The 27,664-nt window shown below is 50.6% G+C and overlaps 1 protein-coding gene across 3 annotated transcripts in view; it reads left to right on the top strand.

The window, feature by feature from the left end:
* VWC2 (von Willebrand factor C domain containing 2) overlaps window positions 1-26,178 on the top strand; it is a 101,658-nt gene extending 75,480 nt beyond the window's left edge. Inside the window, exons 3-4 of one of the 3 annotated variants that reach the window (XR_012001857.1) lie at window positions 19,947-20,331; window positions 20,417-24,883. Coding sequence is in view for 1 of the 3 variants with exons in the window: in XM_072760141.1 (XP_072616242.1) it covers window positions 19,947-20,098 (152 nt within the window). In the remaining 2 variants the exon portion in view is untranslated. Of the gene's footprint in view, window positions 1-19,946 lie in introns of all 3 variants that reach the window. The other 2 variants (XR_012001858.1, XM_072760141.1) reach the window with 2 other exon arrangements.
* The last annotated feature ends 1,486 nt before the right edge of the window (window positions 26,179-27,664 follow it).

Here is a 27,664-nt window from a genome sequence, read left to right as displayed (position 1 = left end):
AGCTGCGTCCCAGGGAAACCGCAGGAGAAATTCTTGTAAATCATCCCAGAGGAAAAGCGGTTGCCCGTGGACGGCGTCCGTGCATGGTGACGAACGTGCGTGTCCAGGCGCGGAGAGCAGGCGGTTTGGGCCTAGAGCCTGCAGTTCATCAAATTCCCTTTGCAGACGAGGCCGGAGGAGACCCCTGCGTATCCACAAGGACGAGGAACGTGCCGCCGCCCGTTATTGCCGAAAGACGCAGGGCAGGTGCACCTCAGCGAATCGAGCGTTGTGCATGCAGGAGGGGACGGTGCCCAAGAGTGGGCCCCACGCGAATGATCTCCAAACGGGTGATTTTCAAAAGCCCAGTGGTGGGCATGTTGCAGTAGCAGGGGCGTCGCGGGCTCAGAGAGCGGGCAGGTCCCCGTGGGAGCCCTGGCAGGGAAAGGCCTCCCTCGCGTGTGCACCTAAGTCCTGGCTGGCACAGACATCCGTGTGTGAGAGCGGGTGATCGGGTCTTCGGGAATCTTATGGGCAGTGAAGATGTTCTCGACCAAGATAAAAATAAGATAAAATAAAATACAAGAAAATAAAAGAGAAGAAAAGAAAAGAAAAGAAAGAAAAGAAAAAAGAAAAGAAAAGAAAAGAAAAAAGAAAAGAAAGAAAAGAAAAGAAAAGAAAAGAAAAGAAAAGAAAAGAAAAGAAAAGAAAAAAACGGTGACATTTTTTTCTTCAGTAAAATATAACAAAGGCTGTGAAGATAAGGACTTGGTGTCTGAATTGAACTATGAACGAATAAAAAAGTGTTGAGAAGGGAGCAGGTGCAGAAGAAAATATTGCTGAAAATAAGTCTACGGAGCACATATCCAAACTTGCTGGTTGCGAGGGGACCACCAACCACTACCGAGGAAAGCGAAGCCCCACCCGGTACGTAGAGGAATGACCGTGACAGCCACCGGCGAGGATGTGGACCGGCCGTGTTGCACTCAGAAGGGCAGCTCTGGGGATCCCTGGGTGGCGCAGCGGTTTGGCGCCTGCCTTTGGCCCAGGGTGCGATCCTGGAGACCCGGGATCGAATCCCACGTCGGGCTCCCGGTGCATGGAGCCTGCTTCTCCCTCTGCCTGTGTCTCTGGCTCTGTCTCTGCCTGTGTCTCTGGCTCTGTCTCTCCTATCTCTCAAGAATAAATAAATAAAATCTTAAAAAAAAAATTAAAAAAAAAAAAAAAAAAGAAGGGCAGCTCTGGGGAAAAAAGGGAAAAAAAACCTGGCTGCATATTTTACGTTTGTAAGTGAGCACAGCAAAGCAATTTGCAGCAACCGTGCATCTTTGATTCCGGGGAGAGAGAGAAGCCCGCGTGGAATTCGTACAGGGACCTGGGACCGCGTGCATGGGTGCGACTGTTGTTTTTAGTGACAGAAGAAGGAGGCAGGAGTCCAACTAGCGGTCATCGGTGGAAGGGTGGAGAGGGGACTCGTCCCCCCCGTGCGCGGTACTGCTGCACGGCGCTTGTTGCCCTGCCCGCGGAGGACGGTCGCAAGACACGGTAACTACGTGAAAACGGAGGAAGCACGATGCGTCCGTGTGAGCACGTGACGGTGCACTGGTTTCGGTGTAAACATCAAAAGCAAATAATGAAAATCAGTGCATTTTGTTGATGGGGGTGTGTGTCCATGGAGCCGCAGCGCACAGCACAGCTGGACGGGGTGCTCTCTGCCGCAGGGGACAGAGGGGGACTGGTGGGGGGCAGGCGGGCCCGTCACCCCACGGTCACAGCGGCGGCCTGGAACAGTGAAGCCGCGGGCCCGCAGCCGCATACACGTGGACAACACAGGAGGAGGCTGGCGTGACCGCCACGTGAGGCACCACGACGAGGGCGTTCATGCCGGGCCCGTCTCTGTCCTGGGACTTCAGCGCTTACTGAACAAGTGGCCGGAGCGTGTCGCAGCCCGGGGGCCATGAACCCGTCGGCGTCCGCCTGCGCCTCCTCTGTGCATGCGGTTCCCCCCACCTGTTCCCTCCTGCTGGACGGAGCGCTGCTGGGACGCCAGGCTCCCCCGGAGGTTGTTCTGAGTTACGTGAAGACGTAGTTGAAGTGGTTTCATCATCATGATACTATCCCCATGCGTAGACTAAGACTGGGAGACAGGACTGGACGCTGTTGGTGACCTTGTTTCTAGAAAAAAAAGAAGAGAGTCCCTAACAGACATGAGTAATGGGGGAAATACGGGTACGTGGATGTGATCCAGTCACGGGCCGGGTGGGGGTGCTGAGCTCGAGCCTCACCAGCAGCGCGTGTCCCTGTGCCACACGCTCTGGTTGGACCCGGCGATGCTCTCCGCAGGGTCCGTGTGCGGGTTAGCACTTCAGCTAAATCCTGGTTTGAGGAAGCCATGTGAGTGAGTGAGTGAGAGCAGCCCCGGAAGAGGGGCCGGGCAAGAGTCTCCCCGTCAGAGCCTCTAAGATCCCCTCCTCCTCCCTCCGCGAGGCCGTCTGTGCACTCACTTATCACCTGTTGGGTACGCATAAATACAGTCTAATTAGCTGGAAAACGAGTCTCTTAATTACAGTGTGGACTTGCTTTATTTGCTCAGCCGTCACATCTCAGGCGTGTGACACAACCTACCAAGTCAACTTCAAACACAGGGTCTAAATTTATCAGCATGTAGCCTCCGACACGCTCATTCCATGGCCGCCCTGCTCCACTCCTTCCTTCCGATAGGTCGGGAGGGTGCGCGGCCACGGTTGCTCCCTGTTCGCCCCGGAGTAGCCGGGCCTTCAGCCTGAGGGCTGATCTCTCCCGGGACGAGGGGCGATGCCTGAAGGACGGGACGGAGGCAGGCCGCCACAGTGTCCCCTGCTGCTGGCATCAAAGTCCTCAGAGAAATGATGTGTGGACCCCTGGTGCTCTCCGGGCGGGTCGCTGGCGCTCACCAGCCTCCCTCCAGCCACCTGTTCACTCATTCATCCTTTTGCCCTCCTCCCCTGGGGAGGCTCCTGGAGGGACATGCTGTGGTTTGTCACCGCTGGATGTGCCAGCTAGTGGGGGGGGGCAGTGGAGGGGACACACAGAGCCTGGAATCAGGGTCACAGGCTTTACGTTGAGTCATGACTTATCCCCTGGACAGTCACTATCAGCTGCTTTCATTTGGCCTTGAGGATGATGATGATGACGACGATGATGATGGCGATGATGATGATGATGATGACAATGATGATGATGACATGATGATGACAATGATGATGACGATGACATGATGATGATGATGATGACCATGACGATGATGATGATAACAATTATGATGATGATGACAGTGATGATGACAATGATGATGACGATAACATGATGATGATGATGACCATGACGATCATGATGATAACAATTATGATGATGATGATGACGACAGTGATGATGACAATGATGATGACCAGGACAATGATGATGATGACGATGACATGATGATGACAATGATGATGAAGATGACATGATAATGATGATGACCATGACGATGATGATGATGGCAACGATGATGATGACGATGATGATGACCATGACGATGATGATAACAATTATGATGATGATGATGACGACAGTGATGATGACGACGATGACGATGACATGATGATGACGATGATGATAATGATTGACGATGATGATGATGACGACGATGATGATGACGATGATGATGATGACATGATGATGACAATGACATGATGATGACGACGATGATGACCATGACGATGATGATGATGATAACAATTATGATGATGATGATGATGACATGATGATGATGATGATGATGACCAGGACAATGATGATGATGACGATGATGATGACCATGACGATGATGATGATGATAACGATTATGATGATGATGACAGTGATGATGACGATGATGACGATGATGACGATGACATGATGATGACAATGACGATGACGATGACATCATGATGATGATGACCATGACAATGATAATGGCGACGATCATGATGACGATGATGATGACCATGACGATGATGATGATGATAACGATGATGATGATGACAACAGTGATGATGACGATGACGATAATTATTGACGATGATGATGACGATGATGATGATGCTGAAGAAGAGCCGGGCAGTTCTCCGTCCCTGTCATCCCCCTCCCCCATCTGCTGCCCCTCCCCTTGAGTCTGGGCTCCATGCTGTGACTGTGGTGATAATGCAGGTGTTCCACTGAGGGCCTTAGCACCTGTATCAGCTACATTAGGTTTTCCTGTCCTTTCTTAATTCTTCTTGGAAGTTTAAGTGGTTTTTATGCAATTTGCCCTCCCCCCCAACAGCTCCAAAGCTATCCATCACCTTATTAGGTAATTAGTTATTTTTTTGATGAGAACACTTAAGAGCTACTCTGTCAGCAGACGTCACACATACAGTACACAGAGGCCACCTGTAGCTACCTGGCTGTACGTCAGATCTCCGGGACCTACTCACCTCACCACTGAGAGTTCGCACCCTCTGACGGCTCTCTCCCGACATCCCCAGCCCCAGCCCCCGGTTGACCACTGTCTGTTTCCGTCTGATTGATCTTGAGGTTCGGCACATAAGTGAGATCATGCGGTCTTTGCCTTTCTGTGTCTGGCTTACTTCACGGAGCCTAAGATCCTCCAGTTGCTTCCATGGGGTCGCACGTGGCAGGGCTTCCTTCTGTCTTAAAGCCAAGTAATGTTGAACCGTGTACACGCCACATTCTCTCCATCCGTTCATCCGTCAGCAGACATTTAGGTCGCTCTCGTGTCCTGGCTGCAGGGAACTTGGGGGTGCAGGCGTCTCTCTCAGACGGCGTTTTTATTTCCCTCGTGTGATAGCTGGATCCCATGGTAGTTCTGCTTTAGGTTGTTTTGGGAACGTCTATGCTCTTTTCCATAGTGGGGGCTCCAGTTCAGTCCCTGCCCCCCACCCCGCGGTGTATGAGAGCCCCTTAATCCAGGTCCCCGCTGACACTTTGCTTCTTTGTTTTGTGTTGCTTAACAGTGGCCATTGTAACAGGTGTGAGGTGATAGCTCACCGAGGTTTTGACTTGCGCTTCCCGGATGATGAGGGATGCCGACCATCTTTTCATGTACCTGTTGGCCACCTGGATGTCTTCTTGAGAAAGACGCCTCTTCAGGTCCCCTGCCAATTTTTTATTTGGGTGATTTGTTTGTGTGGCTTTGCTATTGAGTCGGATACGTTCCTTATGTATTTTGGATATTGACCCTTACCGGGCCATGTGGTTCGCAACGATTTCTCCCGCTCCGTAGGTTGCCTTGCATTTTGTTGATTGTTTCCTTTACTGTGTAGAAGCTTTTTAACTTGATACAGTCCCTCTGGTTTATTTTTGCTTTTTTTTTTTTTTCTTCCCCGTGTGCTTTTGGCGTCACCTCCGAGAAATCATCACCAAGACCCATGTCAGGAGCTTTTTCTCTCAGTTTCCTTCTAGGAGTTTTATGGTTTCAGGTCCTATGTTTAAGCCTTTGATCCATTTTGAGTTGATTTTTATGTCTGGTGTAAGGCAGGGGTCCGATTTTTACCATTTGCATGTGGAAATCCAGTTCTGATGACATCATTTATTGAAGAGATTGTCCTTCCCCGTTGTGTGCTCTTGGCACTTTTATGGAAGATTAAGTTACATATATATGCATATATATATGACTTAATATATTATGTATATATTACATATACATGATTTAGATATATATATATATCTTTAAATAAATACAAAGAATCTTTTTTTAAAAGAAATGAACAAAAAAAAGAAATAAACAGACATTAAGATAAAAATGTTTGTTATTTGGTATAGTCAAGTAATTAGTTGAGTAAAGTTTTGCTATTCCTTGTTTAAACTTGTCCTGAAAATAAATTATATTTTTATACCATTTTACATGCCTGAGAGCAAATGAACACAGCTTCTCCATAAGCATCCAAGTGCCATCTGCTTGCTTAACTGTTGCACGCAGATTTTTTTCTGTTTTAAAAATTATTTAACACAGAAAATGATTGTGTATAAATATTTAAGAATAGATTTACACATGCCATCAAAATAGACTAGAGATATCATTAATACGCATTCTGTTCTTTTGTTAATTTATCAGAGAACAGAACAAAGGGAGCGACACTCTCTTCCCTACCAAGAGCTTGTCCGATATTTGCAATAGAAGTAGGAGCCGAGGTTCCTGGATCTCCCTCTCCGTTCTGCAAAGCCTCCCCCCGCCGCCCGACCTCGTCTTAAACGTCCGCACATATGTCATAACAATAAAAAGCAAACGAGGAAAACACTTTCTCGTATCAATAAGCCCCGACTGCCTTCACTTCTGTGTTCTCTTGTTCTCTCCCACTGGAATGGTTGGATACGACAGTGTCGTCGCTGGGAAGGAAAGGAGATGGGGAGGAGGGAAGGAGGGGAAAAAAGCGACAGACAGACCGACAGACGTTGTCCTGCAGGGCTGGCAAGCGCGTGGCTTCCCCGCCCCTGATTTCAGGTGAAGAGGTGACCGCGGAACCGTCCTGGAGCCACATGTGAGCAACGTTGCATTCGAGAAGCCCGAGAAGAACCTACGCAAACGAGGTCGATTCTCTGTTCTAATTCCTGAAAGGGGATTAAGGCAATTTTCAAGCAGTAATTATGCACTTTTCTCATCTGAATTCCCCTGCCCCTTGTCCTCCCTGGAGCTGAGTCACGCCCATCATCGGGCCTGGGAGGGAGGCACCCGTCCTCCCGTCCGTCCCCCGCCGCCATCACCTGGGGTTTCTCTGCCCTCGTCTGTCCTCCGAGACAGAGAATCCGAGACAAGCCCAGAAACAGACCCAGAAAGCGACTTCTTTGACCAAACCGATGAGAGTACAACCTCTAACAAGGCAAGTAAAGGAAAAGGTGAGAAGCATTACCTTGTAAAATTAGGGGACCTGAAGAGGATATCACAGCTGTGGGGCTGAGGTCACAATATTGAAGAAGCCACTGTACACGTGTGAGGCTTAGCACATAACTGATTATTTAATTAATAAAGTTTCGAAGTCTCAAAGACGTGAAGTATTTCTGGGTTTGCTAAAAATGCTTCAGAAGGAGAAGCGGAACATTGGAACGGTCTTAAAAGCTTGTAAGAAATTGAAATGGTTGTTAAATGATTTAGTTTCAGGAGGGTTTCCGTGGTGGCTTCACAAGCTTTCAAGAAGCAAATAATACGTCTCTAGTTGGGGGGGCGCTCGGGGGCTCAGTGAGTTTCGGCTCAGGTCGCGAGCTTGTGAAAGGAGACGTAGTTTCTCAACACATTTCATGAAATCAGGGTATTTCTTCCACAACCAAATTCAAAGAAATAGCCCTGTAAGAGGCTACAGAAACCCCCACTCACTGGGATGCACAGGGCGGTCAATGAAATATCAGCCAAGCACATGCCAGGAGGCAGTCACTCGGGAAGAACGTAGGCTTCGTTCTAGAAACGTCTTTAAATACGAGGGGTGTCTGGACTCAAGCTCCCTCTAAGAGTGAAAGGCCAGGATAGGCTTTTAAGGCTGAACACCTGTTCCCACGACGTCGGAGATGACACGAGGCAGGTACCAGGGTCGCAGGATTGGGGCCAAAAGGATGCGTTTCTGCTCACTTTTTTTTTTTTAAAGATTTTATTTATTTATTCATGAGAGACACGGAGAGAGGCAGAGACACAGGCAGAGGGAGAAGCAGGCTCCATGCGGGGAGCCCGATGGGACTCGATCCCGGGACCCCGGGGTCACGGCCTGGGCCCAAGGCAGGTGCTCAACCGCTGAGCCACCCAGGCTGCCCCTCGGAATTGAACTTGTGACGTGAATTCACAAAGGTGCGGTGGGTGCGGAGCCGGCGGGGAGAGGTCGGGGTGGGGGGTGCGCGCTCAGGATGCAGGGAGCCGGGCACACCCACCGGGGTGCGGCTCACCCGGAGTGAAAGCCCTGGTCCTGGGTGGAGGCGCCCTTGGCCGCCATGGGGCCTGCGGAGTCTCCTGGGGCCCCAAACGCGCCTCCAGAACACCTCAGGTTACAGACGCGACTCACAGGGATGTGACTCTACCTCCTGGTGCTGGGTCCAGAGGCATTTTCCTTCGGGTATTTCACGGGTTCGCGTGAAGCCTACACTTTCTTCATTTTTTCTTTTTTAGATTTCATTTTTATTACAAAGTTTCCCTATTCATTTCTTTATATATCCTATGACGAGCTATTTTTCTTTTTCTTTTTTTTTTTTTGGTAGGAATGATGTGTTGTTTAAAATTAATCTTTCTATTTAGGATTTCTCGTCGGTGATTTGTGTTTGTGCTCCTTGCCGGCCACATCTTCGTTGGCTCCTTTTGGTTTCTCTACGTTGCTCTTATTTGCAGACATTGAGCCTGTAGCAGACACGGAGATCTCTTCCGATGAGACCTTTCCACTTCATAGTTTATGGCTCCTTTTTTGGTTTTTTTTGAGTTTTTGTTTTTTTGTTTTTTTGTTTTTTTTTTGGTTTGCTTTTTTGTACTTTGCTCTTAGCCTGTTCTGTTTGCTTGTATCTTCTCGGTGTTTTTAAACGTATCTTACGCGGGCTCCTGCTGGAGTTTGGCCTCATTCATTTCTGGAGCGTTCTGCGGGCTCCACGCGGCTCCCTTGCCTGCTGGAGCCCGAAGGCTGCACATGCCTCTGGGCCTTCGGGAGGGGCTTCCTCCACGTGGTTTTAGGCGGGGTTGACATCGTGCTCCTTTTGTATCGGATTCTCCATGGTTTTCCTGCTGTGGATCGCGTGTTTTATTTTTCCGTATTTTTCCGCAGAACGACCCCCGCCCCTCGCTCTTTGTGGCACGTGGTGTGTACACCGTGTGCGTTGTCGGAACCGAACCGCGGGGTCTCGCGCGTGGCTCAGCCCAGCTCCCGCTGGCAGCTCCGGTTGGACTCCGTGGGACGACTGCCCACATCCCTTTCCTGCATCTTTAAGCAGTTTTCTCCCTTGTTGCTATTCTGAACGCCGGTCGTCAACGCCATCACGTCACCAACTGCCTTTTTTGGTTGTTTTCTTTCTCCTGCTTGCAGTCCTGGTCCCCAGAACCCAGGGGCAAGCCTGGCCTTGCTTCTCCTTACCTGCCCACGATAACGTGGGTTTACCTATGTGGTCGGCCCGGCAGCTGTGCCTCCGGAGTTCAGTTCTCAGGCGATGGCGTCGCGGTCACATGGGGCCGGAAGGCCGTGGGGCTGCTACACGCTCTTCTATCAGGAATACAACGATTTGGGTTTTTCCTTCCGATTTCCTCGCCCTGGATTTACCCCAGCTTGCCGGGCCGCGTTAGGGGAGCCCGCGAGCCCCGCTGCACTCCGGGGAGGGGTCGCTGCAGGTGCGGGGCCTGGGAGCCCTGCCGTGGCGGGACCGTCCCAGTGCAGCCGCGGCCCCGGCCCGGCCTCGGGGCGCAGAGGGCGCTCAGCACCTGGGGGGCTGGGCCGGGAAGCCACCCGGCGGGGGGAACGTGGGCTCCGCGGGCCCAGCCCTCACCGGGGGCCACACGCACCGTCCTGTCCTCGTTTTGCACGTTGGGCTCCGTGCGTCTTAGATGAATCCACGGCACCGAGGGGGACCACGGCCCAGGGGCCACTTGCCCGTGGCTTTTCAGGCAGGATGCCACCTCGGCTCCATTTTGGAGGTGACTTTGAGGACGTGCCCCGGCCTTGCACACATCGCTGAAACAGACTGCTCCGTTGTACGCGAGGTGTCCTCCTGTGTGGGGACAGAGGGAAGGTGTGCGTGACACGGGGAGGGTGGCCCGGGGCAGGAGGCCGTGCTGGGGGCGGACCCAGGGCCATCAGGCAGGCGGCTGCAGGGCGGTGGCCTGGGCTGAAGTCAGGACGGACGAGCAACCCCTGTGGACCTTGTCCCCTCGGAGCTGAACCCGGGGACCCACACGTGGCTTCCAGGTGACTCACACGCTGTGGGAGGGAGAGCCGTGCTGGAAGGAACACGGGCTTAACGAACACGGTTTCCAGTCTCCCACTCGGATTCGAGAAACTTCCCTGGTCCTCGGCAACGGTGCACACGTGTCCTGTGCCTGTGTGTCGCCGTCACTCACACCTGGGATCTGGGAACAGGGCGGCCACCTGGCACGGCGGACGGCGGACGGCGGACGGCATCCAGAAAGTCCGAGAGACAGATGCACGTTGTGCGGACCCGAGGCGTCCGTGTGCCCTCGCCGCCGCGCTCTCGGTGTTTCTAGGCGCCTGTTCTCCCGTCTTGGGGGGAGGAGTCGGACACGAGGTTTCCAGGTCTGACGGTCTGGAAGCCGAACATTCTAAACCCCAACTCTGCTGCCTGCGCCTCTGCCGCGGGAGCCAACGGAGGAGACACGGGCTAAAGCAGAGCGAGGCTTCGCCACCCAGAGCCACACGCGGGGGCAGGGATTACCGTCCTCGTCATCGTGGGGCCGACGCATTTGCTGCAGACCTTGAAGTCGCAGTTTTACATGAATTACAAATGGTAACATTACGTCTTCACGTGAGTGGGTAGAGACACGCAAAATTGTACTTGACTTGCTAATGACCGGAGAGCAGGGAGATGACAGAGCTTGTTTAAAACCGGGGACAAGGGGGATCCCTGGGGGGCTCAGCGGTTTGGCACCTGCCTTTGGCCCGGGGCACAATCCTGGAGTCCTGGGATCAAGTCCCACATCGGGCTCCCAGCATGGGGCCTGCTTCTCCCTCTGCCTGTGTCTCTGCCTCTCTCTCTCTCTCTGTGTCTATCATAAATAAATAAATAGATAAATAAATAAATCTTTAAAAAATAAAATAAAACTGGGGACGTGGGGTGCCTGGTGGCTCAGGTCGTGGTCCTGGGATCGAGTCCCGCGTCGGGCTCCCTGCTCAGTGGGGCGTCTGTGTCTCCCTCTGCCCCTCACTCTGTTCTCTTTCTGTCAGATTAATTTATTAATTAAATTAAAAATAAACCCAGGGATGTAGACAGTCCATTCAGATGGGAGTGGGCAGAGAAGACTCAGACCAGCTCCGCGAGCATCGCTGCCTCCCGGCCTCCCTGGGGGGACGTCCTACCGTCACCACAGGTGCACAGCTCACCGCGCAGGGCTACGTGGGGTCTGCCCCTCTCACCTGGCAGCTGTGAGTCCGATGTGCTTTGAGAACAAAATGTTAAGTCCATGTTCCACTGTTGGCGGCCGGAAGTGAGGGCATATGAGGGAGCCCCCTACCCCCCATCTTGGGCAGGAGAGAGCAGACACGCATATTCCAAACAAAAACAAGCAAAGAAACTGGTTTGGAGGCAGCAGAGAGCAGGTGCTGTGGGAACAGGGGGCACATCTGCCGTTGCTCCTCTGGGCGTCGACGTGTCCCCAGAGCTGGGGTAGGTGTCCCCCCACCAGCCGGAGCCCGGGGTATGTGTGTGTGTGTGCAGGGAGCAGAGCCCAGGGCGGGGTTGGGGGGTGGGGGGTGGGGCTTAGGGAGTGGAGCCCAGGGCAGGGGGTGGGGGGGTTCAGGGAGCAGAGCCCAGGGCAGGGGGTGGGGGGCGTTCAGGGAGCAGAGCCCAGGGCAGGGAGTTGGGGGAGGTTCAGGGAGCAGAGCCCAGGGCAGGGGGTGGGGGGCGTTCAGGGAGCAGAGCCCAGGGCAGGGAGTTGGGGGAGGTTCAGGGAGCAGAGCCCAGGGCAGGGAGTTGGGGGGGGGGTTCAGGGAGCAGAGCCCAGGGCAGGGCGTGGGGGGAGTCTCAGGGAGCGGAGCCCGGGGCAGGGCGTTGGGAGGAGCCCAGGGCCGCGGCGGCCAGGAGGCTGGACACTGCGCCAGGAGCCAGGAGCCAGGAGCAGGGCTCGACGGGCGGGCGGTGGGCTCCCAGGACTCGGGGGCACGATCACCCTTCGGGAACCAGGCCGGGTGCACAGCGCCCGGAAGCACAGCAGGAGCAGGGCGGGGAGCACCTGCTGCCCAGCCCTGAACCAGGGGCAGCCCAGCTCCCTCGGCGGCAGGCAGGCAACAAGCTAAGACAGCGGAGCTAAAGGAGGGAAAGCGCTGGATTCATCCACACGAAGACGGCGAAGGGAGAGAAAGCAAGAGGAACAAATGGGACAAACAGAAAGTAGATCCAGGGGCACAGATCTAAGCCCAAAGGTACGCAGCTTTGCGTCCAGTAGACGTCAAGTGTCATTAAAAGATACAGATTTCCACGCAGCACTTTTTAGACTCTAGATGCTTTAACTCTAGGTTTAAATATATATATTGGATGTGAACACAGGCAAAGACGGACCCTGTAATGTAACCGGTGGGAGCAGTTGGCCCTACATGATGTCAGAGATTTTAGATCCTAAGGCAAGAAGCATCAGGGGAGACCAGTGATAAAAGGATCGATATAACGGTCACACGTCACTCATCTAAATATATATGTGCCCAATGGCATGACCTTAAAGTAGGTAAGAAAGAAGTATAAGAGAACTAAAAGTAGAGACAATAATTCTGTAATTATAATTGGATGCTTTATTCACAGCCATGTATCAGACACAGGCAGGACCCATCCGCGATATGTGAAGAGTTCTTACAAATAAACAAGAAACTCTGGACAATCAGGTAGGAAATAATGCATATGACCTGCATGGCGCGTTCTGAATGTCAACACCGAAATCCTGAGTGATCAAGGAAATGCAAATTAAAACCACGCCCTAGGCGTGCCTGGGTGGCTCAGTTGCTTAGGCAGCTGGATCTTTTTTTTTTTTAGTTTTTTATACTATTTTATTTATTTATTTATTTATTTATTTATTTATTTATTTATTCATGAGAGGCAGAGAGAGAGAGAGGCAGAGACACAGAAGGAGGGAGAAGGAGGCTCCATGCAGGGAGCCTGATGCAGGACTCGATCCCAGGACCCCGAGGTCAGATGCTCAACCCCTGAGCCCCCAGGCGTCCCTAGGCCTCTGGCTCTTGATCTCAGCTCAGGTCACAGCCTCAGGTTCATGAGATCGAGCCTCACATCGGGCTCCGCGCTGAGCTGGAGCCTGTTTGAGATTCTCTGTCTCTGTCTCTGTCTCTCCCTCTCCTCCTCCCAATCTTGTGCTCTCTCTCCTCCTCCTACCCTTAAATCAAAAAAAAAAAAAAAAAAAAACTTAAAAAATAATGGAAAAATAAAACTACAACCCAATTATTATGACACATGCAGCCGATCTGATAAAATATAATACAGACTAACAGTGTCAAGTGTTGCACAGGACCCGGATGAAGTGCAATCGCCACGTCCTGACCCTGAGGGTCCGAACTGGCACCCCCGCTGTGGGGCAATGTGTGTGTCTGGGTTTGCAGCAGGGCCGCAGGGCGGCACACGGCGTGAGCCGAGCCCCCACTCCTGGGGCCGGAGTGCACCCTGGACTCACACCTAAGCGTGTAGACGGCGGCCTTTACTCTGAGAACGGCTGCCCCGGGCCCACTCCAGCCGTCTGCCGGGGACAGAAGTTCGGAGGCCAGACACCTGTCAGTAGTAGCATAAATAATGCTACTACTACATCTTTGGCTCATTCCTGTTCCGTTGTAGAATGTTCCTGAAACGGAACAGGAATGAGCCAAAGATGTGGGGGCAGAGGCACGGGTCCTGGACGGCCACCGAGGAGGAGGCCCGCCGCGCGGGATCCGGGCCCACGGTTCTCCTCCCACCAGGTGCGGACACGGGCAACCCTGGGGGGCGCAGTCCGTGGACCCAGGGCCCCGGGGGTCCTCAGGCCACAGCAGCGCCCCGCCCCTCGGCTTGTGTGCGGCCTCACCGGTGTCGGCTCAGGAACACTCACCCAGCGCTGCGACCGAGTATTTGTGCGTTTTTCTGGACGATGAAAAGTTGACGTCAGCAGTGTCCAGAGAAGCGCGGGCTGCCCAGGTAGCAGGTGCGCACCGGCCGGGCCCATCGCAGGCAGCGGCCTCCCCCCGTGCTCCACAGGCGGGTGGCAGGCGACACGACGGTCCCCAACGGCCCCTTATGCGTTCGTTACTTTTAACGGAGCCCCAGACCCACAGCCAGCGGCCGGGGCCTGCCGTCTTCTCCTGGTCTGCGTGGACTGATGACAGGACCTATAGTCCTGGAGCCAAGCTCAGTACAGATTGCCCCCGGGGTTGCCGCCCAGTGTCAAGGTGAGCAGCATGCCCGTGGGCCGCGGGGTGGGGGCGGGAGCGTGGCCTGGGCTGCCCCCGGGGTCCCCTGTGTGCTCTGCAGGTGCCGGGGGGGGGTCTGTCCCCCTCTCTGCCCTTCTGTTACGGCCTCATGTTTCAAACGCTGCTCCGTGGATTAGAAACGTGTGTCGGGATGTTAGCAGCTGCTTGTGCGCCAAGGCCCCCGTGCTCGGGGAGCGGGGGGAGAGTCCGGAGAGGGGGCGTCGAGGCCTTCCTGCAAGGCTCTCGGGCTGGGTGGGCCCCACCTCACCTCTGGGGTCTGCAGACGGAAATCCCACTGCGGCCTTGAATGGAGCCTGCCCCGACTTCGCTGACGGTGGGGGCTTTTTTTTTTTTTTTTTTGAAACAGCAGACCTTTCACCATATTTCAGAACTTCAGAAAATATTTCTTGCATTTCTGCATAGGATTTACTAAAGCGTTTTCCCGTCTTTTTTTGAAACCAGTGCCCTGCGAATCTAACATACACCAGGTGCATGTCAAGGAAATGGAAATGCATTCGTGGCTTCCTCTGTAAATACCAATGGGGGGGATTTCACGTTCAGAAGAGACAGATTTGTGGGTTGGGAACGTGATTTGCAACAGGGGAGACAAACAAACGTCGCTGTTTCAAGACCGGGAACTGATACCGAGTTGTGCATCGTTGGGAATTATCTCTTAACATCATGGTTCCCCAGGAAAGAATGCCAGTCGTCTAGGGCCCCGAATAACGTGGGCCGCCTTGAGCCAGTGCTGGCCCCACGGGGCTCCGACACCACAAGGACCCCTGCTCCAGGGCCCTGTCGTTCTCGTGCTCCGGCCTGTGCCTCCGTGTTCAGTCTTTGGTGGAAGAGAAGGAGATACGCCTCCAGGCACCGGCGTAGGTTTGCCTTCATCAATACCACATCTTCTTGCCTCCTGGCATTGCTTGTGGCTGAGATCCACGGGACGTTATACTATATGATGGCAAATCGAGCTCCAATAAGCCAAGTTAGCAGAAGCAGAAGTTGTTTTTTTTTCCCCCTCAAGATTCTTAGTAGCTCTGGAGTTACAAATCTGTAAAACTAAATGTGTCATGAAAAGGAAGATACAACCCATCCACACCCTTGAGACAACAGCTAAAGCAGTTCCAGGAGGGAAATTTATGGAACTGAATGCTGACATTAAAAAAGAAGAAAATTCTTACATCAGTTAAGTCATCACTTCAAGAAACTAGAGTAGTAACAAGAAGAAAATAGTAAAGATGGGAACAAAAAAATCAATAAAATCGAAAACAGAAAATCACTAGAGAAATATCAATGAAAGAAAAGCTAGTTCTTTGGAAAGATCCACGAAATTTATAAACTTCTAGCAAAACAGGATTTTAGGGGGGAGAAGATGCAAACTACTAACAACAGGAATAAAACAGGATAGATGCCTATATTTATGCTTATGAATAAGTGAAATGAATACTAATATGGATGCAATGGCTGGGAGGGAGGAATTGGGATTATTTGTTATTTGTCATTATTCACACTACTCTTGAAGCACAAGTGTTATTTGCAAGTGGGCTTGGATTAGTTAAAAAAAAAAGTGCAACATACGCTTAAAAAGGAGAGAAAATGTAATCATATAAAATGCTAAGTTAAATCCAGAAAAGGCAGAAAGAAAAATACAAAAATAGGAACAAAAATAAAGGCAACAAATAGAAAAGAGTAACAAATATGGGAGATACAAATCCAGTTATATCAGTAATCACTTTATTTGTCTAAAGCTTTATTTTAGAGAAAGCATGTATGTGTGTGCACAAGTGGGGTGAGGGGCAGAGAGAGAGAATCTACAAGCAGACTCCCCACTGAGCACGGAGCCTGACGTGGGGCTCAGTCTCACCACCCTGAGATCGTGATCTGAGCCAAAACCAAGAGTTGGGCACCTGGCTGAGCCACCCGGGTGCCCCTCAATATTCACTTTAAATGTTAATGGCCTAAGAGATAGAAGTAGAGTAGTTCAGAACTTAAGACCCACCTATGTGGGGGCACCCGGGTGGCTCAGTGGATGAGCATCTGCCTTTGGCTCAGGTCATGATCCTGGGGTCCTGGGATCGAGTCCTGCATAGGGCTTCTCATAGGGAGCCTGCTTCTCCCTCTGCCTCTCTCTTTGTGTCTCTCATGAATAAATAAATACAATCTTATAAAAAAGACCCAGCTCTGTACTGTCTATGAGAACCCACCTTAAATATAAAATATATAAATACATACATATATATATATATGAAGTAAGTGGGTGGAGAAAAATATATCATTCTAACAGTAATAAAAAGAAAGCAGGAGTAGCTGTATTAATTTCAGAGTAGACTTCAAAGCAAAGAAAGTATCCAAGATAAAGGAGGTGATTACTAATGATAAATGGGTCACTTCTCCAAGAAGACGTAACGATCCGCCACGTGTACTCACCAACAACAGTGTCAGGATACATGAGGCAGAAAATGATGGAAGGATACATGAATTCACTACTACCGTTGGAGACGTCAACATCTCCTGTTGGAAACGGACAGATCCAGCAGGCAGGAAGTCAGTAAGGACATAGTTGGACTCAGTACCATCAATCAACTGCATATAATTGATACCCGTCGACTACTTTATCCAACAATGGCACAACGCACATCCTTCTCAAGTTCACATGGAACGTTTACCAAGATGGAGCGCGATCTGGGCCATAAACACGCTGTGACACATCTAGAAGAATAGAAACCATATAGTGTCTACTCTCAGACCCCAGTGGAATTAAACCAGGAATCAATAACAGAAGGGTAACAGGAAAATCCACAGATACTCGGAGATACACAACAGCCTTGTAAAAACACATCGATCAAAAAAGACATCTCAAGAGAAGTTTTAAAACATTTTGAACTTCATTAAAGTGAAAACACAACTGATCAGAATTTGTGGGATGCAGCAAAAGTGGTGCTTGGAGAGGGATACATAAGGCGCTGAATGCTTATATTGGAAAATAACAAAGTAATGAAATCAGCCTAAACGCCCACCTAAGGAACCGAAAAAGAGACAAGCAAATTAAATCCAAAGGAAGCAGAAGGAAAGGGGAAAAAAAAAGTAAAAACTTGAGCAGAAATCAATTACATTGAAAATGTGAAATTCAGAGATAAAGTCAAAGAAACTGAGTTGGTTCTTTGGAAAACTCAGTGAAGTTGAGGAGCCTCTACCAGGCTCACTGAGGAAAAAAGAGAGAGGACACAATTTACTAATCTCAGAAATAGGGGGCATCACTCCAGATCCTACAGATGGTAGATGGATAACAGAGGAATTCTAGGGACAATTCCGTGCCCACAAGTTCAACAACCCACGTGAAATGACAGTGCGGTATTGGCAAAAGCATCGATAGATAAATCGATAAACAAATTGAGGCCCCCCCGATACACCCAAATACGTACAGCGACCTGATCTTCGACAAAGAGGTGAACACAGTGCAATGAAGAAACGATCATCTTTTCAACCAACGGTGTCGAGCAGTTGGGCATCCACACGAAAAATCTATGACCGTGTGGTACTCGTCCTCCTCCGAATGACTTGTCTCACTCCGCACCATACTCTCCAGGTCCATCCACGTGGTTGCACGTGGCAAGACGCATCCTTCCCAGCGGCGGGCGGCAGTCCAGCGCGCGTAGATTCCACGCCGCCTTCGCCCGTTCGCCTATCAGGGGGCCTTCAGGCTGCTGCTCTGGCGCGGCGGTTGTCCACCTCGCTGCAACGCCCAGGGGTGCACAGAGCTTCCAGTTAGTGGTTTGTCTTTTGGGTAAATACCCAGTACTGGGGCCTCTGGATTGGATGGTATTTCCATGTTTCATTTTCCGAGGAACCCCCATGCGGTGTCCACAGTGGTCGCAGCAGTCTACACTGCCACCAGCCGTGCACAGGGGCCCCTCCCTCTACATCGTCGCCAGCGCTTGTTAATTCTTGTCTTTTGATTTTAGCCACTCTGACAGCTGCGAGGTGGTATCTCATGGTGGTTTTGGTTTCCATTTCCCTGACGGCGAGTCGTGTTGAGGATCTTGGCCTGGGTCTGTTGGCCACCTGGATGTCTTCCTTGGAAAAGTGTCCGTTCGGGGTCCCCTGCCCTTCTCTAAAGGAGGCTGTTAAAGCCCAAAACAATGAAATTACTTAGTCCAGGGTCACATAACTGTTAAGCTGTGCCATCCGATTTTGAATCTAGATGTTTCGGGAGAGGGGACCTGCAAGTGCAATTAGGGTGTGTCTTCGGTGTGCAAGGCATACTGGGAGATATTAGGGCCAATTAGAAGGAGATTGTGTCCTTGGATTAAACTCCATAAAAGAGACAAACAGAAAGCAGCACACTGCAGAGAGCTAGAGCGGACTGTCAAAATCACAGGTGTCTCACGTGCCGAGTGGGCCAAGTGTAGACAAAGTGGGTCCCACCCAGAACGGCTGCCATGGCGCTGTTGGGCCCTGACCTCATGGAGCTGAGGAAGCCGTCCTGGGCCGAGGACGTCGGCAAGCAGCCCCGAGTGGGTTGTGCAGGCATGTGCGGGCTAGAGGGCCTCACGTCAGCCATCTGGGTGGGCGAGGGTCTGTATCTAAAATATGGCAAAGCCGGCGGAGGGGAGGGACCTGACTGCACCCCGGGCGTCTGAGGTGTCAGCGGGCGGGACACACGGGACCCTGCTCCAGAGAGAGAGAGGGTTGGAGCTGCAATTCGGATCCACTCCCAGATGGATGATTGTTTCCTGCTCGAGGTCTCCAATGGAGGTAAAGTAAGTCCCGGGAGGAGCCCTGTGGGAAGGGCTGGGGGCGAGAAGCAAGCAGAGTCCCCGCGGGAGCAGGGGCCCTGTGTGCCGGGGCGCGGGGATCACACGGTGGCATCGAGGAGCTGCTGCGCTTGACCACTGGGCTAACGTGAAAACTGCAGCCACGAAACCGTGAGTTCCTGTGCTTGGGAATCCTCTGCCTAGAAGCGTCGGAGCCAGTCTTGCTCCTGGAGCTTGTTTGGATCCGCTTATGTTTAAGAACTGTGCTGTGTAGGCGAATGTTTCTCGTGCCCTTAGGACGGGGTCCCTCCCAGCCTGGCTCGGGGTGGTGGGAGCGCATTATCGAGGACCTAGAAGTGAAGGGGGGGACGGGGGTGGGGAATCTGCCTCAGTGCTCAGGCTCGGGCTGGAGGCCCTACGCTGACCCCGCACCTGTCACATCCCAACCAGGTGTGCGAACCACAACACAGTAACTTCTGTTCGACTCGGGTCTTGGAAACCACATCTCCGCATCCTTGACCTTCCATGAAGGATGATGCACGGGGCTGGGAAGTGCACGGCAGAGCGGTCGGGGGTGCAGAGGCCTGGTCACCGCGAAGCCGGTGGCAGCGGCAGCAGCCCCGGGGCCGAGGACCCGAGCCCGCCCGGGGGGAGGAGGGGGACAGGCGGCCAGTGTTGCCAGCGCCCCACAGCCTGCTCTGGCAGGTGTAGAAGCTACATGGCGCCCACCGTTGCCCCGAGCAGCTGGCCCGTGTGCACTGCCCCTTGCAAAGCTGCCGTGAAGAATAAACCCGGTTCTTTGAAAGCCCCCGTTAATTCATTTTTCCCCTACGATTGCTTAGAATTCATTAAATCAAAAGACTGCAGGTTCGACTCCTGCCTCAGGCCCACAAATGGAACAGTGGGTGGAAGTGGCAGTGTTGCCGTAACAAACCTAAACCACACCAGTTTCGTTTCGGGGCCGAAAGTGGGAGTATTTCCTTCTAGGCCGAGCCCTTCGCAGCGTCATTCCTGAGACCGTGGACAAACTACCCGGGCAACGCGCGAGGCGCGCCTGCACGCTCCTGACCTAGACCGTTTTTGTGTGTTTCAGGCCCAAACTGCTTCGCGGAAACCGCGGTCATCCCGGCTGGAAGAGAGGTCAAGACTGATGAATGTACCATATGTCACTGTACTTACGAGGAGGGGACGTGGAGGATCGAGAGGCAGGCCATGTGTACGAGGCACGAGTGCCGGCAGATGTAGAAACGGGACCATAAAAAAACAGACATTTTTCTAGAACATTTTACGGATGGGAACCTTCCAGAGGACCCTGGGGAGCATCCTACAACGGGAGGAGACGTCGGATGAGGAACGTGGCAGGTGGGCGGCGCTTCTGCGATCCTTGCTCCCCCGAGAGAAAGAAATGGGTACATTTCCCAACGTCCACGAGAACTCGGGGCATGAGCCCCTCTCTAAATAAATGTGCTATTTTCACAGTAAGTACACCGAGGAGCACTATTATATATTCGATGTATTTCTATAATCCCTCCATTAGAGAGCTTATATACGTGTTTTCTATAGATACAGATTAAAAATGCCGTGTTGTCAACCGTCCTCACTGTGTACCTGCCTGTCGCCTCCAGTTCGGGTTCCGTCCACCAGCTCGGTGGCGGCTGCCGACGCTGCTTCTCTTGCGGGGCCGGCGCCCGCCCGTCGATGCACCACGAGGCCACGGGACCCTGAGATCCGGCCCCGTCCTGTTCCATCACAGAGACGGGCCTCGTGTCTGTCCTTAGAGACCCAGCACGTCAGTAGCTTGCCTGCCCATTGACGACCCCCTGCCTGCCTTTACCGTCCCTGCTCCCGGGCGCTGGGAGATGGGGGGACAGATATGCGGTGTTCGGGGCCCCAGAGCGACCCAGACGTGTACCCCCCCATGCACACTTCTTTCTCTCCTAAGCCCCCCGCGGGCCTTGCAGCAGGGGACGATGACGGAGGCATCGTGGCTCCAGAAGCCGCAGCGGGTGGGCCTGGCTGGGTGCAGGGCCCCCGCCGTCCACGCAGCGGACGCAGGCTTCTTGCTGGAAGGACCAGCCACCCTCCGGAAGAGACTGGGTAACATCCGAAGGGCCTCCCAGCGTGAGCCACACTCGGGGAGCAGAGAGGGGACAGCGGGAGCCCCTGCGCGCTGCTCCTTCGGTTGCTTACTTGATCCCATGTGGATTTTCTTTCTCTTCGCTTGGACAGGGAATAAAAGAAGCCACTGCAAATACCCTGATCCCTGGTCCCCGCGTCCTAGAGAATATTTCTGCCTTTAGCAACCCCGTTGACACCTGGCACACTGATGAGGAAGGGCGCTGGTCTTGACAGGTGTGCGGGGAGACATGATTCTGATCGCTATTTGACTCCTTATAGGTTTCTCCCCCATATTTTTTTTTACTCCAAAATTTTGAATTGAGCACCTACTAAGTACCAACCATTGGATGACCAAAAAAAGGGGGGGGGGTGGATAGAGCATGGTTTCTCGCCTTCATGGGCCTTTGGCCTAACACGAGTAAGAACTGAGAGTGCCTCGGGGCAGCAGGTCAGCCCGTCAGCAAAAAGGCTGGAAAGTTGTCCTGAGAAGCAGGGAGTACGGAAACAGCCTCCAGCACTGAAATCGTTCACTCATTAAAGGTCGACTAATCAAGAAAAATGGATATACTTGTCGTTATTGAAAACGTGAACCGCTGTGTACCTTAATCCATGGACAGCCGGCATTAGCGGAAGCTTCCAGAACTTTCCACATGCTCACAGTCCATGTGCATCTTGTTTATCAAGAACACCTTGGGCCAAACGGGCTCCATGCACCTAGAGTTTTGAGAAAATCCTCAGGGGAAGGATGAGCGAGTTGCTTTGGAAACTGAACATTTGGCAGTAAAGGCTCCTTGACGTTGGCCATCGTCACTCTATTTTTTTTTTTTTTTTGAGACCAGGTTATGCAAGTGATGGTTTTGCCAACAGTGGGCTCTCCTTCCCCCGGGGCGGGAGGGGGGTCATTAGCTGTCCTAACAGGACACCTGTGTGTCATGCGCCTTTCAGCTAGTGGATGCACTAAACACATCTCACTGCTTAAAATCAAACATCAAGATAGAAAACACCTGAATTGTCTGAAATTGGATTTTTTAGACATTGCATGCACATAACGATTGTGTTGGGGGGACGGAGAAGCGTTTCTCAAACATACAATGCTGCAGGCCTCGCAGCGTGTGAGCCGTATCTCTGAGACGCCGTTGGACGGTGCACGGGAGGTGATGCCCGCTAGCTTAGCCAAAACTTGAGAGCTCACCTCTATTATTTTTAAACATACGGAAAACAGAATTATAGACACAAGCCGAACCTAACAAATATTAACAGCTTATTATATTTGCCTTAACAGGCAAGAGATCAAGCCTACTGTTACTATTAAGTCTTTAAGAATCAGATGCTTTTCTGCAACGCACTAGGGAGCGGTGAGGGCACCTGGCTGGCTGTTGGTGGCGCACACGACTCTTGGTCGCGGGGTCACGAGCTCGAGCCCCACACTGAGGGTGGAGGTTACGTAGGCAATTCAGGAAGTGTGACCAGGTGCCCCCCACCCGTGCAAGGAGGCCGGCCACATCGTTGGCCCGTGCAACTTGACCTGATGTTGCAGGCCGCCTGCCCTGGCTGTTCCGTGCTGCAGGCTGTGCGGGGCAGGTGTGCACTCTCCTGCAGAGACCACGGCTCACCCGCGGGGTGAAGGCCTCCAAGCCGTGCCACGTCCCACCTCCGGGGCCCCCTGGCTCACCCCCCTGCCCCGCAGCTTCCCGTCCGCCAGGCTCACCTGCTGGACACAGGGCGTCCATGCCCCCGAGCTGGGCCGAGCTCCCCGCGGGCGGCCTGGCATCTTCAGGGCTCCCCGCAGCCTCCCACTGCCGTCGGGCCCGGGCCTCGCTGCGCCCTGAACCAGCCCCTGCCTCTCAGCCCTGGGGGCCCAAGGACTGTCCCGCGGCGCCTCCGCCGTGCCACCCATTTGGCATTTGACGTTCGCACGGTTTAATGATTTAGAGACCACATCATACTTCTCATCCCCGCTTTGTCTGTTTGCTCTTATTTATCCTAAAATCTCCTTATTTCAGGCCGTGGAACATTTGGTCCCTGGAAGGTCATCCACCGCCCTTATGTTAAAGGCGTGTTGAGTCCGAGTCAGTATATTAACCCAGAGTCCTCTGCTGTCCGCGCGTGAGGCCAGCAGCTGTTCTGAAGAGCAGCACAAGCTCCGGGGGCTGTTGGCCTTCCGCTGTCGCTGCTGTCGCTGTCGCGTGCTTTCTCGGGCGACTTGCAAATCTCCGTGTCGGGGGACGGCAACCCGACCGGGACCAAACCCCACCAGCCCTTTTTGATGCAAGTCAGGAAACAAATTGCTTTTGGTGCGAAATTTCTGATGGTGGAAATAATTTCTTACATTGAGGTCCTTAGTGACGGTTAAACAAGTGGAGTTTACAGCTTTGGTCTTTGCCGTATTTACTTACCTAGTTTCAACTTTCAGAATATAAACTTCTTGTCTTAGACCTTCACAGTCCAGTGTGTATGCAGACTTTCATCTGCACACATAACCTAGTCACTCGATTCGGGTGTCGAATAAGGTAATTGGGTCATTTCTGCAGAAACACACGTTTCCAGAGGCCGTTGGAAAAGTGTTAGGAGGTGGTGCTTGTCTGTGTTCCACCAGATGCCGACGTTCACTCAAGAGGTTTGCAGAGCACGTGGTGTTTGTTTTTTCGTACACCTAATTTTTATTTTATTTTTTTTTTACATTTTTATTTTACTTCCCATTAGTTAACTATGGTATTATGTTTGTTTCAGGTGTACAATACAGTGATTTAACAATTCTATGCATCACCTGGTGCTCATGACAACAGGTGCACTCCTCCATCCCCACCCCCTGCCCACCTCCCCTCTGGTGACCAGCAGTGTGTTCTCTAGAGCAAAGAGTCTGTCCCTTGCTTTGCCTCTCTCTTTTTCCCCTTTGCTCATTTGTTTTCTTAAACTCCACACATGACTGAAATCCTATGGCATTTGTTTTTCTCTGAGTTATTTTGCTTAACATTTTACTCTCTAGATCCACTTATGTTGTTGTAAATGGCAGGAATGGCAGGATTTCACTTTTTTAAGGGTGAGGAATGTATATTTTCCAACCATATATGTATGCTCCATATATATACACACACACACACATATATACACGTGTATATATACACACACACATACCGCATCCTCCTTATCCACCCATCAGGTGATGGGCTGCCTCCATAATTTGGCTATTGTAGATAATGCTACTATTTGGATGCAGTAGTCCCAGTAGTTCATTTTTTATTGTTTCGTTGCCTCAAGAGTCATCTCTAGAAAGAAAAATTGCTATGGCTGATGTCGAAGAAGTTCCTCTGTTCTTTTCTAAGATTTTTATGTTTTCAAGGTCTCTCATTTAGGTCTTTAATCCATTTTGAATTTATTTTTGTATATGGCATAAGAAGGTGGTCCAGTTTCATTCTTTTGCATGTTGCTGTCCAGTTTTCCCAACACATGTGTTGAAGAGATGGTGTTTTTTCTATTGGATATTCTTTCCTGTTTTGACAAAGACTAATTGGCATTTAGTTGTGGGTTTATTTCTGGACTTTATATTCTATTGTATTGATCTACGTGTCCATGTCTGTACTAGTACCACAGAGGTTTTTTTCTTAATTTGTTTCTTTGTTTTTATTAATTTTAGGGGTAGGATTTAGTGATTCATCAGTTGCATATAACACTCAGTGCTCATTACTGTACCACAGTGTTCTGATCACTACAGCTTTGTAATATAACTTGAAGCCTGGAATTGTGATGCCTCCAAATTTGCTTTCTGGTTTCAAGATTGCTTTGGCTATTTGGGGTGTTTTGTGGATCTATACAAATTTTAGGATCGTTTGTTCTGTGAAAAATGATGTTGGTATTTTGATAGGAATTGCATTAAATGTGGAGATTGCTTTGGGAAATATAGACATTGTAACAGTATTTGTTCTCCCAATCCATGAGCATGGGATGTCTCTCCATTTCTTTGTGTCATCTTCAATTTCTTACATCAATGTTTTACAGTTTTCAGAGTCTAGGTCTTTCACCTGTTTGGCTGGGTTTATTCCTAGGTATCTTATTATTTTGGGTGCCAAACAACTAATTTTTAAGGGAATAAATCCTGTTGAAGACTAAGTCACACCAACATTCATGCAAGGCATGCTCACTCAACGTGTCAATAACATTAGGAAGGTTTAAGTGAAAATGCACTGTAAATGCTTGGCACACGGGCATTTGATGGTCCAAGAGATCGGTACTGTTCAACTCCTTCCTGTGAGTTCAGAGTAGTATGCGAACCCTATGACTTACATGTTACATGGGTACAGAATTACCAACAATAACCAAAATATATACCTGAAGTCACTTTAGTACATCATTGACACATTCTCATGACACATGAGTTAAAGCAATTGAAAATATTGCCTCCTTAGTTTCAAATCAATTTTCAGGAAACATAAACATTTCTCACTCTTACTTAAAAGTTAGTAATATTTAATGATTTTCCTTCTTTTAAAGATTATTTATTTATTTTTTAAAGATTTTATTCATTTATTCATAGAGAAAGAGAGAGAGAGAGGCAGAGACACAGGCAGAGGGAGAAGCAGACTCCACGCAGGGAGCCTGACGTGGGACTCGATCCAGGGTCTCCAGGATCACGCCCTGGGCTTCAGATGGCACTAAACCACTGCACCACTGGGGCTGTCCTAAAGATTTTTTATTTATTCATCTGAGAGAGAGAGCACTCGAGTGTGAGCATGAGCAGTGGGGCGGTGGGGGGGTCAGAGGGAGAGGGAGAAACAGACTCCCCGCTGAGCAGGGAGCCTGATGCGGGGCTCAACCCCAGGACCCTGGGATCATGATCTGAGCCAAAGGCAGATGCTTAGCCGACTGAGCCACCCAGGGGCCCCTGATTGATTTTCTATTTTAAAATTTCCTGGAACTTAAGTTTTAGGCAGAACTGTTTTCAAATACACTATGGGAATATCCCTTTTCCCATTTTCCTTTATTTATTATGTTTACATTACGAAACGAATACAATTCTCTTTTTATTTGATTTCATCAGGAATCCCTTCCTAAGCATGTGTTTCTTATAATTAGAATTTTAAAAGTGAAAAGTATCCAAGAAGTAATGTCTTTCTATGAAACTACTAAGGTTTTATAAATGTATATAAGAGATTTAATAATCTTAAAAAAATCCACCACCAGGCAATTAATAAACATAAATTCTAAGCCAAGAATTATGCTGGGCACTTTCATTATTTATTTATTTTACTTATTGAGTTATTTATTTATTTAAGATTTACTTATTTATTAGAGAGACAGAGAGTGAGCAAGGGGGGGGGTGGGTAAAGGAAGAAGAAGAGAAGCAGAGCAGACTCTCCACTGAGTGCAGAGCCCTACAACAGGGCTCAATTCAGGGCTCAATCTCAAGACTCTGAAAACATGACCTGAGCTGAAATCAAGAGTCAGAGACTTAACCAGCTGAGCCACCCAGGTGCCCTAGAGGTGCTTTCATTTATTATCTCATTTAGCCTCAATATCCCCAGGGAGTGGTTAATATTCTCCCCTTGTTTGCAGAAAAGTCAATGTGGGCTTGGGGAAGTTCAGAAATAGTCATAAACTTCAGGCTAGTGAACGATGGGTTTAAGACCCAACTTTGGCTTACGCTCCAGCCTGGGATTTGAAGTCCTATTATTCACTGTTAAAGGAAGGGCCTCTAGATAGAAGACCCGGTTTTCAAAATGCTCTTGTGTTCTGCTCCTCACGAGTGCCGGGAATAGACAGCCTCCCAATCCCCTAAGTCAACTATGGAAATCTTGACATTTGTCAAAGTAAAAAGTCGCTCCTCACACAATATCGTGACCTCCCTCATCCAAATGTTGGTCATATATTTTGATTCCTATCTGAACGATAACCAGATTTCTTGTTAAAAGAGTATTCAAGCATCAGTGGAGTTTTATAGGTCTTCTTTTAGGGTCCTCCCACTGAGGGCCAGCTATCTGGCCAAATGTCATGACCCCGTCTTCCTGAAGCCAAGTGAAGCCAACTGCCAATGTTTATCGCGTGCCAGTTATATGACAAGCACTACGATAGGCATTGCAAATGCTTTCATTTGATTTCTTCCTTTTGTCCACTCTGCTGTATCGGTGAGGAAATTAACACATGGTGGGTAACTTGTTCAGCGTCAGGGAGAGAAGTGAGGTCATCTCCATCTGGTTCCGTTTTCCTGCATGGGGCATGGTCAGGGCTGAGATGGATCGCGCTGCTTGCGTCAAATATCCTTCCACCAGAGTGGAAGTGATATCACTCTACAGATGTTTATTGGGTGTATGGTACGTGTCAAGTAGGGTTTAGGCCTCAGTAACTACGAAATCTATGGCCTTGGGGCCCGTGGAGCTCTTAGCCACGTACACCTACGGAGGGGCAAAAATCAGTAAACACGGAGATGGCATCACAGGCCATTTTGAACTTTCACATCAAAGTCATTAACTTGCATCGGTAACACCATTAATAATTTAAAACAGAATTTTGCTACCTCCCACTATATACATCACTAGTGACTGAACGATGAAGCTCATATTGTGGAGAACCAATGACTTTAAAAGAATTAAGTGCCTTCTTGGGTTAGTTAAGCTCTCTCTACAACACACTCTGCACACATTTTCCACTTCAGCCTCGCAAGCTCCAGTTTAATTGACTGACTATAATTAATTATGAAGT

The sequence above is a fragment of the Vulpes vulpes genome, chromosome 5 (genome assembly GCF_048418805.1).
Source record: "Vulpes vulpes isolate BD-2025 chromosome 5, VulVul3, whole genome shotgun sequence".
Taxonomy (NCBI): Eukaryota; Metazoa; Chordata; class Mammalia; order Carnivora; family Canidae; genus Vulpes; species Vulpes vulpes.
The sequence above is the reverse complement of the archived record's forward strand: the minus strand, read 5'-3'. Positions and strand labels throughout refer to the sequence as shown.